The sequence below is a fragment of the Ictalurus furcatus genome, chromosome 22, assembly GCF_023375685.1.
Source record: "Ictalurus furcatus strain D&B chromosome 22, Billie_1.0, whole genome shotgun sequence".
NCBI lineage: Eukaryota > Metazoa > Chordata > Actinopteri > Siluriformes > Ictaluridae > Ictalurus > Ictalurus furcatus.
In genome coordinates, this window is record NC_071276.1 from 9451383 (window position 1) to 9468425 (window position 17043).

The following is a 17043-nucleotide window of genomic DNA, read 5'->3' on the forward strand; positions in this document are numbered from 1 at the left end:
TGAATGATCACAAATCCCCACAAAATCCCCCCAAATCTAGTGGAAAACCTTCCCAGAAGAGTGGAGCTTATTTTAACAGCAAAAATCAACTAAATGTTGAGCGGGATGTTAAAAGCCCATATGGGTGTGATGGTCAGGTGTCCAAAAACTTTCGGTTATATAGTGTGACTGGCACAACAGGTGACTGGCACAACTAAACTTGCATACGCATTATAAAATGTTATATTGTTTAGCCTTATCTTGTTTGCTCTTGTTCATGATGAACACCATGTGGTCTTCCCTACATTGCAATCTGTTCTCAAATGGAAATATAAGCATAATGTACGAAAACACATGAAATACACATAACCACACAAAAAAAGCTTTGAAGTATTTATTGCAGAAAAATTGAGTTAAAGCACTGCACAATTCCAGTGCCTGTGTGAAAACAAGGTGTATTCCTGAGTCACTATCAAAATGCAACAAAAGCAACAATGGAACAAATACCATAAGAACAATATATTTGATGCACTTGTGCTAAATAAGGAAATAAGGTTCCCTGAAAACAGAAAAGCTTTATAAATCAAGAAAATTTCTTGGTTAAAGAATAATTCTTGTACTTGTACGCCCTTTTTTGTCACTGGTTTCTTCAAAGGGATGGTCAAAACCACTTATGAATTCTTCTGAGGAATTTTAATTGTTACCTGCCGGACCAGAAATGATAACACAGATTAATTTTTATGAGGGGGAAATGTCAAATCATATACCATCATAAATTGTGATTCACGTTTTGGATCGATGGAGACCAGCACATAAGACATATCAGTATAAGTCATTCTATAGCTAGTTACGCATGATGTCAAAAATGCTGTACTCCATTTGGTTGATACAGATCACAGATTAATAATTTAACTTATTATTAATAAGTTCTTTACTTTCAATAGCATGAATAACAATAACATATACCTAAATACTTTTGCCAATCGTAGACGTTTCAAGTTATCATGATTAAATCAGTCATTTTTCTCACACCCCGTTAGATACTAATAGACAGTGTGAAAGATTTGATGTACTGTTTCACAAGGATAAGGTGTGCATGCTTACAGTTTTGACTTCAGTGTAGTTTTCCAGGCCATACTCTCCCATTTCACGTCCAGTCCCTGAGGCCTTGTAACCACCAAATGGAGCCTGAACTCCAAACACATTGTAGCAGTTAATCCTGTAGACGAAAAATATGAAAACCTGACTGAGTGGAATGAATATGCCACATTCCCTTCTCCAAAAAACAAAAAAGTTTCCCCATAAAATGAGCACAAATGTGTGCAAATTTATTTGTAGACAAAAGCCAGTATAATAGTCAACTCCAGATTATGGTCACGTCATTAAATTGAATGTAAAAATAAAAAGTCATAATATTTTTATCTTCACCCCATGGGGGCACTGTATAGTTCTTAAACAGAATATCTTTTTTTTCAAACTGGTTTATTTTTTTTAATGCAAAACCCTGGCTTCGAATTTATCAGCACCCCAACATTTAATATTTGCCGATGCCTCGCCTGGAGAGAAAAACACCTCTAAGCCTCTTCCTGTAATGTCTAACAAGTTTGGAAAACACTTGTAAAGGGATTTTGTTAACAACATTTTTCAATTCAGACCACAGGCTTTCATTCATTTCTCTTCAGTACAGGATCCAGAGCCTATCCTGAGAACAGTGAGCATGAGGAGGGAATATACCCTGCCCATTGCTTGGCACCATGCACACACATTCACTCCTACTGGCAAATTAAATTCATCAATCATTCAATAACCCACAGGGACATGGGGAGAACACGTGAAACCCCATGAGAACAATAACCATCAATGATCTTTCCTGACTGATCGGTGCATGGTAATCATCCTGTGCAGCTCGGATTAAAACCTAACCCTTGGAGTAAAAGTATGTTATCGATGTACCAGACAGTGCCAGCACGAAGACTGTTAGAGATGTACTGCGCCTTGTTGATATCTTTCGTGAAGACAGCAGCTGCCAGGCCATACTTGGTGTCATTGGCTCTCTCAATCACCTCTTCTATGGTCTTAAACTTCAGAATTTGCATAACTGGACCGAAGATCTAATAAAGAGGTAGCAAAGCGTAATTGAGAGTTTAAATTAAGCGAAGCACTGAAAATATTTGGTTTCTGTTAAATCATGATGTAAGGGTACAATCACATAAGAGGTTATTAGCTTCGGCGTCACCTCTTCACGAGCAATTTTCATGCCATCCTGAACATCTCCAAAGATAGTAGGCTGGATAAAGTAACCGCGGTCTGCTCCAACACCGCCTCCACACATGAGCTTTGCTCCTTCACGTTTCCCACTGTTTATGTAGCCCTGAATCTTCTGGAACTGCTCATCATCAATCTTTAGCCAAAAGAGCAAATAATACAATTAATAATAACAAATAATTTATGAATATACTATATACTTTTACAATGAATATATATGGTCAGGTCCATAAATATTTGGACACACAACACTTTTCTTATTTTAAACTTTCAGCTTTAATTTGAGGGCATTTATAGCGGGTGAACGCAAGACTAACAGCACTTTTTATATCCCTTTTTAAGGGAACATAAATAACTGACTGCATACTTGTTCCATGGCCAGGTGTGTATCATCACCTCATTATTTCACTTACAAGTAAGCAGATATCAATATCAGATTTCAAGTGTGGCATTTGCATTTCAAGGCATTAGAGGTTGACCGATTAATCGGTTTTGCCAAAATCCATCACCGACAAATTTTGTTGTGTTATTTGAAGTGTCTGTATTTTTATTTGTTATTCAGAGTGTTACTTTTTGGTTCAGTTTGAATGCGTTTCTTTTATTTACTTTAATATTTATTAAGAGTCAATATATTTTAATGTTTATTTCATTTAAAAAAGTACAGTACATTTTCATGGTACAGTCAGTAGTGTTTATTTTTGTAATAAAAGTTCAGGAATATTTTACTTTGAGTGTTATGTTTTCATTCAGTATAAATTTTTTAAAGACCATTGATTGATAAATTGGTTATCGGCAGGTACTGCCCAACTTAGTTATCAGTATCAGTATAAAATCGGTATAAAAATCGCCTTTGTCATTCACCCGATTTGGATTCAAAGACCCTCAAATTATTGCAGTCTGCAATTTGAGCTCATATTCATTATTTAATTTCTACTCCAATATACTGTGGTAGACAGCTAAAATAATAACTCAATGTCCAAATATTTATGGATCTGATGTATGTGTGTGTATGTGTATACAGGTGGCCCTTGCACTTATTATTAATTGGACAGATCCTGGATTGCATGAAAGCTTGCTTATGCCTACATTAGCATGTTACACACATCCCTCTTACATGTCACAATCTGGTGTGAATTCGTGGTACAGGTCACTCTGACTTGAGCATCACAGATTTGTCATTACTTAAGTGTGACCCTCTCTAACCAAAATCACAGCTATAAAGATTCAGCAAAAAGCTCCAAGAAAACGGTCATACCCTAGATCACCCAGTGAGATGGGAAAGCAAAGGTTTTTGTAGAAAAGGTTTATATAGGCAAGGTGTGCCCCACAGCCGTACCTGCGGTCCGTGCTCAGTTTGAAGGTTAAATGGATTTCCCACAATTCTCTTTTTTGTTTTTTCCACACTGCGCTCGACAAATTCATTGTAGATGTTTTCCTGCACATAGGTGCGAGAACCTGCGCAGCAGCACTGACCCTGGTTGAAGAAGATGGCCATGTGTGCCTGGTCCACTGCTTGCGCCACTGCCAGAACAATGAAAAAAGTTCAACAAAATTGGGATTTGTCTAGATATTAAAGCTAAATTCACAATGCATTGGCTTTCAGCAACAACGGAACCAAAATATACTTTCTGCAGTGGCAGACTAAAGAGATGCACTGAATTCAATTCTGAAAACAACCTACACAGAAAATGTACTCACTGTCGGCATCAGATAAAATAATGTTGGGACTCTTTCCTCCCAGTTCCAGAGTTACTTTCTTTAGGTTGCTGGTGCCAGAGGCTTGCTGAATTAGGTGACCTACCTACAGAACATGTACTGGAGTCAAATAATTTAGAAAAAAAAACTTGCACTTATAAAGTATGAAAAAGAGCATCCATGGCAATATTTTGATGCAGACAGCAGCACATCCTGGTGTACAAGTTAGAGACAACAGCGATATGAATCTTGTGAGGCAGAAGAAAGATAATACATGATGACAATAACAAACATACAAACTTTGCTCTGGTGATGTGATCTGTAAAGAGATGTTTAATTAATATTTCTGAAAGACTTCAGTCAATGTCTGGAGTTGAGGAAAAGTCTCCAGGAATGAGGACTTTTTAGTGACAGTCACAGTTAAGTGACAAGCTGCATTTTTTTGTCTTATTTGTCGAGAGAGAGAGAGAGAGAGAGAGAGAGGCTAGTGAGGGGATGACTGTTTATAGCAGTTATAATGAAAATGAACTTGCTTCTCAGATGTTCCACAACAGTAACTGTAACTATAAACCAGGGGTACTCAATAGGCAGACTCCGGTCAGGATTCGGATTGGAGGAAAGTCCAATCCAGGCCGAGATCTAAATCAAACACCTGGCTAAGTGATTATGTAATCATGCATGTATAAAAGTTTGGTGTGAATGGCCCTTTAAACTAGCGTGTTAAATGACAGTTGACCTGACAGCATACCAATGCATCATCCATCAAACAGTGTTGTGTGCCAGTCTTGGTGAAATATAATAGACATCATGAATACTGTGGTACTCGTCAACTACCTGAAAGCATCATCTGCACTGCAGCATCATTTACTGTGCATATTCCTGATGCATCAGACCATTATTTTCCTAGAACCGCATGCCTCACCATTTTTAAACTACTTGTATATTAAACACTCATTTTACCTAGCACCTAGCAGTTAACTAAATCTGGCACAATGCACATCCCTAGTTGACACGCAATGTGCAATGTCCACATTTAATTCTGAAAATCTATACTGTTACCTCAGTGGAGCCAGTGAAGGCAATCTTATCCACATCAACGTGAGAAGAGATGGCAGCCCCAGCTGTAGGGCCCATTCCAGAGATGATGTTCACAACACCTGGAGGGAAACCCACCTAAAGGTAACAGATTGAGAAATATCTATGCAGAATTTTGTGTATATGTATATATGAAATTTGTTGAGATGCAGGTATCTTAGGCATATTTAAGCCTAAAGGTACAGCTCAAACCTCTTTGATCAGGCTGGCCACGTAGAGTGCAGTGAGAGGTGTCTGCTCTGCCACCTTCATCACTACGGTGTTACCTGTAGCCAGAGCAGGTCCCAGTTTCCATGCCTGCATCAGCAGAGGGAAATTCCACTGGAAGAAAAAGAGAAAGATGCTAACCATCATTACATGGGCAACATGAAGTCTAAAGAGGACTTGTTTGTTTTTACAATGCATGGTTTTCAGTGCTCCCTTTCACAAAAGACCAGTTTTACACAGCAGGTGCTACAGAGCAAGGTATTGTATATACATTCATACAGTGCAACCCTTATGATAAAATGAAGATTTTAAAAAATGCAATGCAAGTCATCAAGATATTTAGTGTGTTAGGTTTCCATAGACGTTTCTTCATTATTACAAGTAACAAAATAGTAAAGTAGATCACTTTATCTTGTGAGCAGCTTTTGTATCCTCTCAGTTGTAATAACTGCCTCCTCTAATTCTTCCTGGCATTTCTGTTCTAACTCTGCCAGATGTTTGAAATTCACACACTGCCTTCTTCAAATCAGGTCTGGAAACTGACAACTTCTTCCTTTTGGTCTTACTTAAAATAAGACCTTTCCTGTATATATAGTATACACACACTGATCAGTCATGACATTAAAACCACAGAGAGGTGAAGTGAATAAAATTGATTATCTTGTTACAGTGGCACCCGTCAAGGGGTGGGATATATTAAGAAGCAAGTGAACAGTCAGTTCTTGAAGTTGATGTGTTGGAAGCAGTTAAATTGAGCAAGTGTAAGGATCTGAGCGACTGTGACAAGGGTCAAATTGTGATGGCTAGATGACTGGGTCAGAGCATCTCCAAAAGAACAGGTCTTGAGGGGTGTTCCAGTGGTTAGTACCTACCAAAAGTGGTCCAAGGAAGGGCAAACGGTGAACCAATGACAGTCATGGGTGCCCAAGGCTCACTGATGTGTATAGTGAGCGAAGGGTAGCCTGTCTGGTCCGATCCCGATCCCACGAAAGAGCTACTGTAGCACAAATTGCTGAAGAAGTTAATGCTAGCCATGATAGAAAAGTGTCAGAACACCCCTGTCTGCACCAAAATTACCTACAATGGGCATGTGAGCAGCAGAACTGGACCATGGAGTAATGGAAGAAGGTGGCCTGGTTTGATGAATCCAGATTTCTTTTACATCATGTGGACAGCCGGATGCATGTGCATCGCTTTCCTGAGAAAGAGATGGCACCAGAATGCACTATGGGAAGAAGGCAACCCAGCTGTGTGAGAGCAGTGTGATGCTCTGGGCAGTGTTCTGCTGGGAAACCTTGGGTCCTGTCATTCATGTAGATGTTACTTTGACATGTACCACCTACATAAACATTGTAGACTAAGTATACAGTATACAGACTAAGTAAACAGACTAAGTATACCACTTCATGACAAATTCCCTAATAGCAGTGGCCTCTTTCAACAGGATAATGCTCCCTGCAAAAACTGTTCAGGAATGGTTTGACAACCCCTCAGTAGACAACCCCTTTTCCCTGCAGTCCCTTAGTTCTCAGATTAATTGTTCCTCTCACCAAAATGATGCGTGCTAATCTCCATCGATGGAGAAAGGGGCATTTTCTCAACAATTGTTCTTTGAATGCCAATCATTCCTCGTTTTTTCACGTGGCATTTTCATATACCAATGGTTCTCTCTCATAATTTTGGACCACCCCTAGCTCATATCACTGTGAACAAGCCTCATAAGCCTTACACGGTCTGTGTTCGTCATACAGGGGCGGGGGGGATTTAGGTGCCATACCAGCCTCTTCATGCTTAGTTATTCTAGGAGAATATACTTCCAGCTGTTACTGCAACACCCCACCATGTTCACTTCTCCACCCTAGCAGGATAGGGTCACTGTTTATGCCAGATTGGTATTGGATATATGGTTCACAGGCCTATTTCTACCTCCACGCTAATTGGAATGGCATTTGTGCCCTCATCCACTTAAGTAATCCTATTACTATTATTCTCTCCACTCCACTTGTCAGGAGCATGCATTTACTAAACTTTCAAACAAGAACTAACTGCCATTCATCTCACCACCGTACAGAACAGGGATCAGTATTGCAAATACATGCCACCCAACGATGATGTCCATGGTAACATCTCTAAGGCAGTAGAAGGAATGAAAACAGTTACAATGAAAACAGTCTTTCTTGTGTATCTTCACTTTTTCTCTTCTTAAGAATCGTAACCCGGAGATTCTCTAGTTTCAAATCCCAACACAGGCGTCTTACATTACGGACATTGCAGTTTATTGCTCTGGCCACATCTGCTGTATTCATGCCACCCTCCAGCAGGCCTATGGCATGTTCACACAGGTGAGCAGACACCCTAGGCATCTTTCTTATGGTGTTTTTTTCTGGTGAGTCAGTAGAAAGGACTCTTTAGTGTCCTAAGTTATTGTAACTGTGGCCTTAATTGCCTTTAGTGTCTTAAAGACTGTCACACAGGTGCATGTGCAATAATTTTTATGGTTCATTGAACAAGCATGGACAACATCGTGTAAACCCTTTCCAATAAAGATCTGTAAAGCTTATTTGGATTTTTTGGATGAGAAAGTATTCAAAGTATACCTTTACTGGTTGCACACTTGTGAATTTAATTGCCATTTTTACCCATCAATCTACAAGTAACTATAACATGTTTACAATAAGTAACATGTTTTTAGAGATTTTCAAAAATGAATTAAGAATCAAGAACTGAAATCTCTTATTCACAAAAGTATTCAGACCCTTTGCTATGGCACTCCAAATTGTGGTCAGGTCATCCTGTTTGCTTTAATTGTCTTTGAGATGTGTCTAGAACTCAACTGGAATCCACCTGTTGCAAATAGATTTGACAGTTTGGAAAGGCACACATCAGGGTATAAGGGCCCACAATTTACACTGCACTGTCAGGACATAAACCAAGCCATAAAGTCCAAGAACTCTATGTGGCTTTCCATGATCAAATTGTGGCAACGTCAAGGATATTTACATTTATACATTTATTCACTTACAAATGAGAAAAATACAAGCAAAGATTGTATTGTACAAGGCAAAGCAAGGATATAAAACAATTTCTAAGGCTTTGAGTGTTCCCAGGACCACAGTGGCCTCAATAATCTTGAAACAGAAGAAGCTTGGCACAACCTTGAACCTTAATAGAGTTGGCCATCCAGCCAATTGGGGCATCTGTGAAAGAAGGGCCTTGGTCAGCGAGTTAAGAAAGAACCCAATAGTCACTCTAAAAGCGTTCCAGAAGTCCTGTGCAAAGATGGGAGAACCATCTCAGGAGCACGCCATAAATCAGGCTTTTATGGCAGTGGCAACTTGAAAGCCACTGTTGATTAAAAGGCAGAGTACGGTGCATGTGGAAAAATATTCTCTGGTCTGATGAGACAAAAAGTGTACTCTTTGGGCAGGATAGCAAGCAAACACTATGTCTGGTGAAAAACAGGCACTGCACACCATCTGGTTAATACCGTCAGCCTCATGCTATAGGGGTGTTTTTCAGCAGCAGGGACAGGGAGACTTAATGATTGAGGGATAGATAAATGCAGCCAAATATTGGCACAACCTTGAAGAAAACCTCCAGAATGCACACAAACTCAGGCTAGGCCTTCATGTCCAACATCAGTGCCTGACCTCACTAATGCTCTTTTGACTGAATGGGCACAAACACCCACAGACACACTCCAAAATCTTGTACAAAGCTCCCAGAAGAATGGAGGGTGTTATAGAGTTTGGGCTATGGGTAGCCTTTCTCATAAAATAAAACACCCAAGCCTGCCTAAGTCATCCCAAATAATGTGGCAAATTGTGGTATGATCTAATGAGACCAAAGCAGAGCCTATGGGACATAATTCTAAAAAAATGTTTTTGGTGCAAAAACAAGAGAGCGCATCATCCAAAGAACTCCAACTTTCATGCAAGGTCAGACATAATAATAATAATAATAATAATAATAATAATAATAATAATAATATCAGTTGGCTGCTGATAAATTTATTTATTTATTTGCCCTTATCTAATAAATAACCCTATGTTCATTAAACTAATAAACCATATGTTATACAGAGTGCTTTTTACACAAACCTACCCCTACTGCCAAAACACATCACTGCCAAAATGATGCTAAATTTATCCACAGCTTGTGTAACACTCGTTTACACAAGATGGCTTTTTCCCCTTCAAGACAGTGCACAGACAAAAGTCCTGTCAATGTTGTTTAAATAGGTCTCTGCCCCAGAACTGCAATGTTTTCCACTCATCTTTCATCAATTTCTTATCTCATGAGGAAAACAGCCAATCTATTCAACGCTAATGTAAAAGAAAGATTTGCGTCCAACAGCTGTAGTATACAGCCAAAGCTTATTACACAGAGTTAAAAAAAATATATGTAGTCTTCCCTTCATGTACAATTGACCAATGAAATATTTTTTTACGAATGACGCTAAGCAAATATGTAATCTACTGCCGCATACTTGTCATTTTGAGATGGTAAAAGTGACATTCATTCTTAAGCAGTAGGAGCAGAAGGATAATTAATACATCTTAAGAAAGAAATCTGAAAATGAGCTAAAACCACAAAATATTTCTGACCATATTAATTAGAAAAAAAGAAAAATAATATTGACAAAAATAAAACTTAAGCCAAATAAACAAATACTTACAGGAATGATCTGGCCACACACTCCAATAGGCTCATGTCGGGTATAGCAGAAATAATCACCATCAATTGGAATGGTCTTGCCCTCCCATTTATCAGCCCAGCCTGCATAATACCTGCAGAATTCCCATTAACAAAACACACAAACAATTCACATTTGAAAAATCCATAGATATTGCACATAGGAGAGTTGAGTTTGGTAATACATTCAAAATTTCCAAATTATATTTTTATTTGAACAAAGCTATTCATCCATCCATCCATCTTCTATACCGCTTATCCTCTTCAGGGTCACGGGGGACCTGGAGCCTATCCCAGGAAGCATGGGGCACAAGGCGGGGTACACCCTGGACAGGGTGCCAATCCATTGCAGGGCAAAGCTATTCATTACGTCTTTATGAAATGTTAGTAGTACACACACACACACACACATTTTTTTACTTACAGCCAAAAAAAAATCAATTTATTAATGCATACAATGCCGAACACTTTATTAGGAAAACCTGTACACCTACACATTCATGCAATTATCTAATCACCGAATCATGCGGAGCAGTACGGTGCATGAAAATCATGCAGATACGTGCCAGCAACTTTGAGTAATGTTCACATCAACCATCAGAATGGGAAAAAATGTTTTCCAAAAAAAATGTTAACCATGTTTTCTTGGTACGCTTTGGGCTCGTTAATACAAATCAATCATCGCTTGAATGTCACAGCTTATGAGAGTATTGTTACTGACCATGTGCTTCCCTTCATGGCCACAATTTACCCATCGTCTAATGGCTAAAACAAGCATGATAATGCACCATGTCACAAAGCAAACGTCTTCTCAAACTGGTTTTATGAACATGACAAGGAGTTCAGTGTTCTTCAGTGGCCTTCCCAGTCAACAGATCTGAATCCACTAGAACACCTTCGGCACGTGGTAGAACGAGAGATTCGCAACAGGAAAGTGCAGCTGAAAAATCTGCAGGATTTGCATGATACAATCATATCAACATGGAGTAGAATCTCAAAGGAATGTTTCCAACATCTTGTGGAATCCATGCCACAATGAATTGAGGCTGTTTGAGAGCAAAGGGAGGCCTGACCCAGTATTAGTCTAGTGATAGTATAGTGAATAGAATGTTTTGTGAGCGTATATCTGAAAGACATGTAGCTGGTGAGTCATTTCATATGAAGGCTCTATTGGAAGACACACTGATATTCTGACTAATGCTAGATTTGATGTGGTTCTCCATTGATTCTCCTGTTCAGCCAAGGATAGTGATGTAAAATATACTGGATAAGCTGAGACATTTCTAATATTATTTGCTACTATACTACTGGGCACTCCAGTTCATCACTCAAATTAAATGCAAAACTTTATCAAATCTCACCTAAAACATTTGACCACCATGGGCAAATCAACTGTGTAGGCCACAGCATATGGCTTTCCATTGTCCAAAGTTTCCAGCTCCTGCAATACAAACATCATGAATAAATTACATGAAAACAAAAGAAGTTTTTTAAAAAAACTGCTGGATACATCAAAAATTTATCTTCCACAGGTTTCCTCCATATATAGTACAGTGCAAAATTCTAATTAAATTACATAAAACTAGATAATTTCTAAGTCTTTTCAACTATACATAAAGTTTGAACTTTTAATGTAAGATGACAATAAAATGACTATGTGCACTTAAAGCATGAGAATATTTAATTCCATTTTTATTTATAACACACAATACACAGTGACAAGGAAAAACCAACATGAGGAGGAAACAGAGGAAACCCTGAGCAGAACCATACTCAAAAGGTAGGGAGATTTATAATCACAGGGTCACTGCTACTGTGTTCTCTGTACAAGCCAGATTTGTTATGCACTTTGACTAGTAATTGTACAAAAACAACAATGTACACAAGGAGAACATCTAGGGTTTGGCTCTCCATATCGCAAAAAAATATGTTACTGTGATTCACTCATAATCCCTTTTTATACTATAGCAATTAATTATACACTAATAAACGAATATTATCTGCAGAACAAAGCATGCTCACATGTGGCAAGATTGCTGAGTCACTGTCAGATATTTGAGCCCTGATAAGGTTCAATAATAATCTTTCGCAATTCAAATATTACAAATAACACATTATTCAAGGGGGAAGCAAAGTCATAATGACTGGGCAACTTGCTCTAGATCTCTTTCCCTCTGACACTGGCCAACTGCAACATGATAGTATGCAGAAAGGGACAAGCACATTCATTTACAATAGCAACTAGTCCAGTTTCGTATTTTATTTAATTACAGAGCCATACACAGAGCATTACCCAGTCACACAGGCCAGGCCACATTTTCACATCATTTAAAGAAGATCAAGCTGTCATTGTTTCCCCAGTTGTGACTATAAGCAGATTCTGACTTTGTGAATTAAAAGAAATTAAACATATTTTAGCACTTTGCATGCAATCCAGCACAGCAATCACAGAAAATGTTGTCCTAAATCAGGGATATTCAGTTCAAATTTGTAAAAATCCAGTTACATAAAATGATTTGCTCAAAAATCCGGAAAAGCAACAAACATAACTGAATAGTAACAAAAGCTACTTTTAAATGTTTAACCATTCGTAATTATAGCTATAAAAACAACAATTTGTAAGAGTTATGTTTTGTTTCATAGTGGCGCTTCATGGCACTTCAACTTTTGATTAGTGCTATAGACTCTAGATCTATTTTGAATTTGGAGCTTGGAGAATAAGTACACACTTCTACGTCCATTCATCTTTAAACACTGATTATCAATGATCATCATGGGTCTGCATCTGGACCACAGACCACGTTGACAACCCCTTCCCAGCATGGATTCATGCACACTACCCCATCATAATTGGATAAAGCAGTTGTCACTCACTGCCAGGTAGGCAGAGTCCCTCTCGATGCAATCAGCCAGGCGATAAAGAAGGAGTCCACGCTGAGATGCGTCCATGTGCCGCCATGGAGAACCAAGTCTGAATGCGTCCTTTGCAGCCTTCACAGCTTTATCTACATCTGCCTGAGAGAAGAGTCGTAACAACCAATTGAGGCACTATGAGGACATAAGACATCTTTTCTATACAGTTTTTAGAAAGAAAAAAAAACACTAGCAAGAACCAACATGGTCAGATGTTCTACAATCATTAGATCAGTAAGTTAATCATAAAATAGTATGTTCATAACAAGAAAACAACAAGGGACTGAACAGTATTTGATCAGTAAATCAAACCTGGCAAGTGCGAACATGCACAAACACTCAACCACCTACCTTATCACCTTCTGCAACCTGGCAGATGACTTCACCAGTGGCAGGATTGAGGGTTGGAAAGGTTTTCTTGCTCACAGCATCATGCCACTCATTGTTAATGAAGAGCTGGAAGAAAGTAAGCCCAGGATATAATGCACAATTAAATACAGCACAAGAGTAATTGTTTTTAGACTGTTAAAACCCTGAGCTTTTCTGCACTGCACTACAATTAGATTATGACAATTTACTATAGATCAGTATATCAGGTTGCCTAAAGTAACCTAGCTAACTGCAGTAAAGTTTGTTTCACATTAACATGTTCAAATTTCTGTCTTCAACAGCTTTCAAATGGTAGGCTCAAAAAGGTTCAAATATCAGCTACAAACAATTATAATTATTTTCTGGTAATCGATGCTGTTTAATCTGTAATAACTAGGAGACCTAAGGGACCGTCGACAAATTACAGGTTTTGTTTACAGGTTGTGTTGAATGAATAGTACACTAATAAATGAAATGATATGTATACTACAATGTAATTACCATAAACATATGTTTCAATTGGTTTATTTGAAATGTAATATTAAAAAGATGGGTAATTTATATATTGTATATTCATCTATTGCAAAATTGCTACTCTGATTTAGAGAGAAGATAAAGTAGATAAACTGATTTGTTTGGTGTCCTAGTAATGGGTTGTCACAGACAGATATTTAAATGAATTTCTTTAAAAAAAATGTTAAATAGTTACAGTTAAAGACTATTGTTCCAAAACAAGTAGTGCCATATCATGCACCTTCTGCAGAATGTACTACATATTTTTAATTTTAGTGAATTAAATCTTTACCCATTTTTAATGAATTTTTAATTGGAAAAACCTTCTCTAGAATGTACTACACTTTTTAGTTTGGCAAGTGTAACTTTCATGCATATATCACGCAACATTTATGGAAGATACAACATCTCTCTTAAAACCAAACCAAAAGTAATGAGTTTTAATCTTAAATGCATGTTTCCCGTTTTGCTTTCAGATACAATTCAAAAAAATTGCCAAAAGTATGTGAACATCTCAGCATCACACCTATTGTGCTTGTTGTGCCTATTGTGCACACCTATTGTGCCTGTTGTGCTATTGTTGTTGTTCCCATTCCAAACCCATATGCATTAATATGGAGTTTCACCCCTTTTGCTGTTATAATAACCTCCACTCTTCTGGGAAGGATTTTCATGAAATTTTGGAGCATGGCTGTAGGGATTTGTGTTCATTCAGCTACAAGAGATGTCGGGTGAAAAGGCACGTTCCAATTCATCCCAAAGGTGTTCACTGGGGTTGTGGTCAGGGATCTGTGCAGGACACTCAAGGTCTTTCACTCCAGCCTAAACATAGCCTTTCTTCATGGAGCTCACATTGTGTACAGGGCCATTGTCATGCTGGAACAGGTTTGGGCTTCTTCGTTCCAGTGAAGGAAAACTGTAATTTTACACCATACAAAGAAAATGTGCATAATATTTTACAAATATACTTTTACTGTTCAGTGGCCATTGATTTCTTTCAAAATAAAAATTAAATAAAACCAATAGAAGACAAACTTCACCTAAGTAAAGAGTGTAGTATATTCTAGAGAAGGTGCATAATATTGCCTATATTGTTTTGGATCAGTTCCTTCAACCATTTTGGTGCTATTGGATTTTTTTCCCCCGAATAAAATTTTATTTAAATGATGTAACGGTAAAAGCCTTACCAAAGTAAAGATTGTAGTATTTTTAACAGAACGTGCATAATAATTTACAAGATGCTTTGAACCAATACACTTCAGTACAGCAATACAATAGTGTTTAGAAGCTTTAGAATTTTTTATTTTATTTTATTTTTTTGTCCAAATAAAAACTCATTAAATGTTGCCAAAATGAGAGGACTGGTATGTTGTACAGAAGATGCGTGATATTGCATGAATTAGTTTTGGAACAATACATTGATCTGTTCAACAGGTACTGTTTTTGTCCCCAGTAATAAATGTTTAAAACTCACTAAACTAATCATGAGAAGATGCACAGTAATCTACTTAGATCAACATTCTCATCCACTCTGAACATGTCCACATAGTTTCCAAAGATTGACAGAACTTTGTAAAGTGTTCAAACTAGCAGTTGCCAGGTGAAATATTGTTCAATATGCAGAACCTTGCAGAAAATCATGATGACATATTACAGAGAAGATGAGTGGTTACTATCACATGGTTAACATTTTCTATTTCTGTTAGGGTCAATTATTAATCATTATCCTTATTATTAGGAACTCGGGAGTTTATTCGGAGAAAATGTTCTGCTCGTTCCGGATCTCGATTTGATTTATCGGTTGAATTTGACTCTAACTTTACCATCAAAGACTACAGGAACTAACTCCTGTGTAAATAAAGTACAGTAGCAGGAAGTAGAGGTTAGTGATGAGCAGAGAGAACATGTTCAGATCTGGTGTATTCGTGCAGATTCATGAGTAAGTGCGTCACTTTGCCTAAAATGCACCGCTTCCTAAGCAGAACAAAAACACTGAGGAACGTGTTGGTTTGTTGCCAAATGCGTCATTTTGAACCCCCCCATGACTGTCCTTTACTGTACCTTGTTGTAGTGAACCTCGGGCTGAGGGTTCGGTGCAGGAATTGCTGCAGCGGAAAACCTGCACGCGGAAATGCGGGAGATGTGCGGGACGACTCGTGTGAGGCCGGTGCGGAGCATGACGGATTCACGCAACAAGTGCTTCTTTAGTAAACTCTGCAAACCAACTAAGAGAAACGTTTCGGGCGAGTTGTTTTCCTCCTCCGCAGTATCGCAACAAATCCCACCCCGATGCCGTTAAAGGGCGGGATATTAACGCAAAATCACAGACAATCCGCCAATCCTAGCGCAGGAGGCGGGTTTTTTTTCTGCTTGTGCTAAACTAGCCAATCAGGATACAGAAGACTGGATTTGCGATTTGATTTGATCACGTGAACTCCTAGCCAATCCTAGCGCAGGAGGCGGGATTTGGGGAACGCAGAATTTAGTGGTGTTACATTGTTAAAGGTTCTGTAGTCAATATTTTTCATTCCTTATTAATATAAATAATGTGGAAAATTATGTAGAATTTTTTTTAAATAGCTTAAGCCACTGTCTTAAAATAAGTGTATTACGTAGACTGAGGACAACGTGTGCATTGCACTGATATTTTAATTCCACTCGTGTGCTGCTGTCATTTTGTATCTTCAGAGAAGGGAGTTTATCATTAGTGAATGCAGGCAAGAACAATCAGACAGTGTTTAGAGGACAATACATGGAAAGGTGTAGCTAAGTGGTTAAGATGTTGGATTACTGATTGGAAGGATGTGAGATCAAATCTCAGCACTACCTACTGCCACTGCTAGGCCCTAGAGCAAAACCATCAACTGATCAGTTGTATAAATGAGATAAATGTAAGTTGCTATGCATTAGGGTGTTCGCCAAATGATATAAATGAAATTCTTGTATCTTATTCAATTCAGTTTTATTTGTATAGCGCTTTTAACAATGGACATTGTCCATTAGAACCTGCTCAGGGAGTGCAGGTGGAACCCATCTTATTTATACCCCTCTCAAATCCAGTGTCTGGTGTTACTCTGCTATTGAGGTGTGTGGTGTCATCATCCCAAGATCTAGAGTTCTGTAAGGGAAAAAAAAGGTTGTGGATGATAAGTCTGGCAAGAGATTTAAAAAGATCTCCAAATTATCTGAAATACAGCTTTTCAGGAGAAGCAACTCTTCATACCAACTGTGAAGCTCGGTGGTGGAAATGTTATGGTTTGGGCTTGCTTCGCTGCTTCAGGGACCAGACAGCTTGCATTCATTGATTGAACT

At 38.2% G+C, this 17043-nt stretch overlaps 1 protein-coding gene across 1 annotated transcript; it reads right to left on the bottom strand.

Moving 5' to 3' along the window:
- Positions 1–358: 358 nt before the first annotated feature.
- On the bottom strand, positions 359–16011 carry LOC128598997 (aldehyde dehydrogenase, mitochondrial). The gene is made up of 13 exons (XM_053610278.1): positions 15793–16011; positions 13201–13305; positions 12811–12951; positions 11298–11377; positions 9920–10031; positions 5227–5355; positions 4999–5112; positions 3943–4045; positions 3581–3765; positions 2216–2380; positions 1933–2090; positions 1084–1198; positions 359–683 (listed from the first exon to the last, which is right to left on the bottom strand). The coding sequence occupies exons 1-13, from the start codon at positions 15907–15909 to the stop codon at positions 651–653; spliced, it is 1557 nt and encodes a 518-aa protein (XP_053466253.1). The 5' UTR covers positions 15910–16011; the 3' UTR covers positions 359–650.
- Between the last annotated feature and the right edge of the window lie 1032 nt (positions 16012–17043).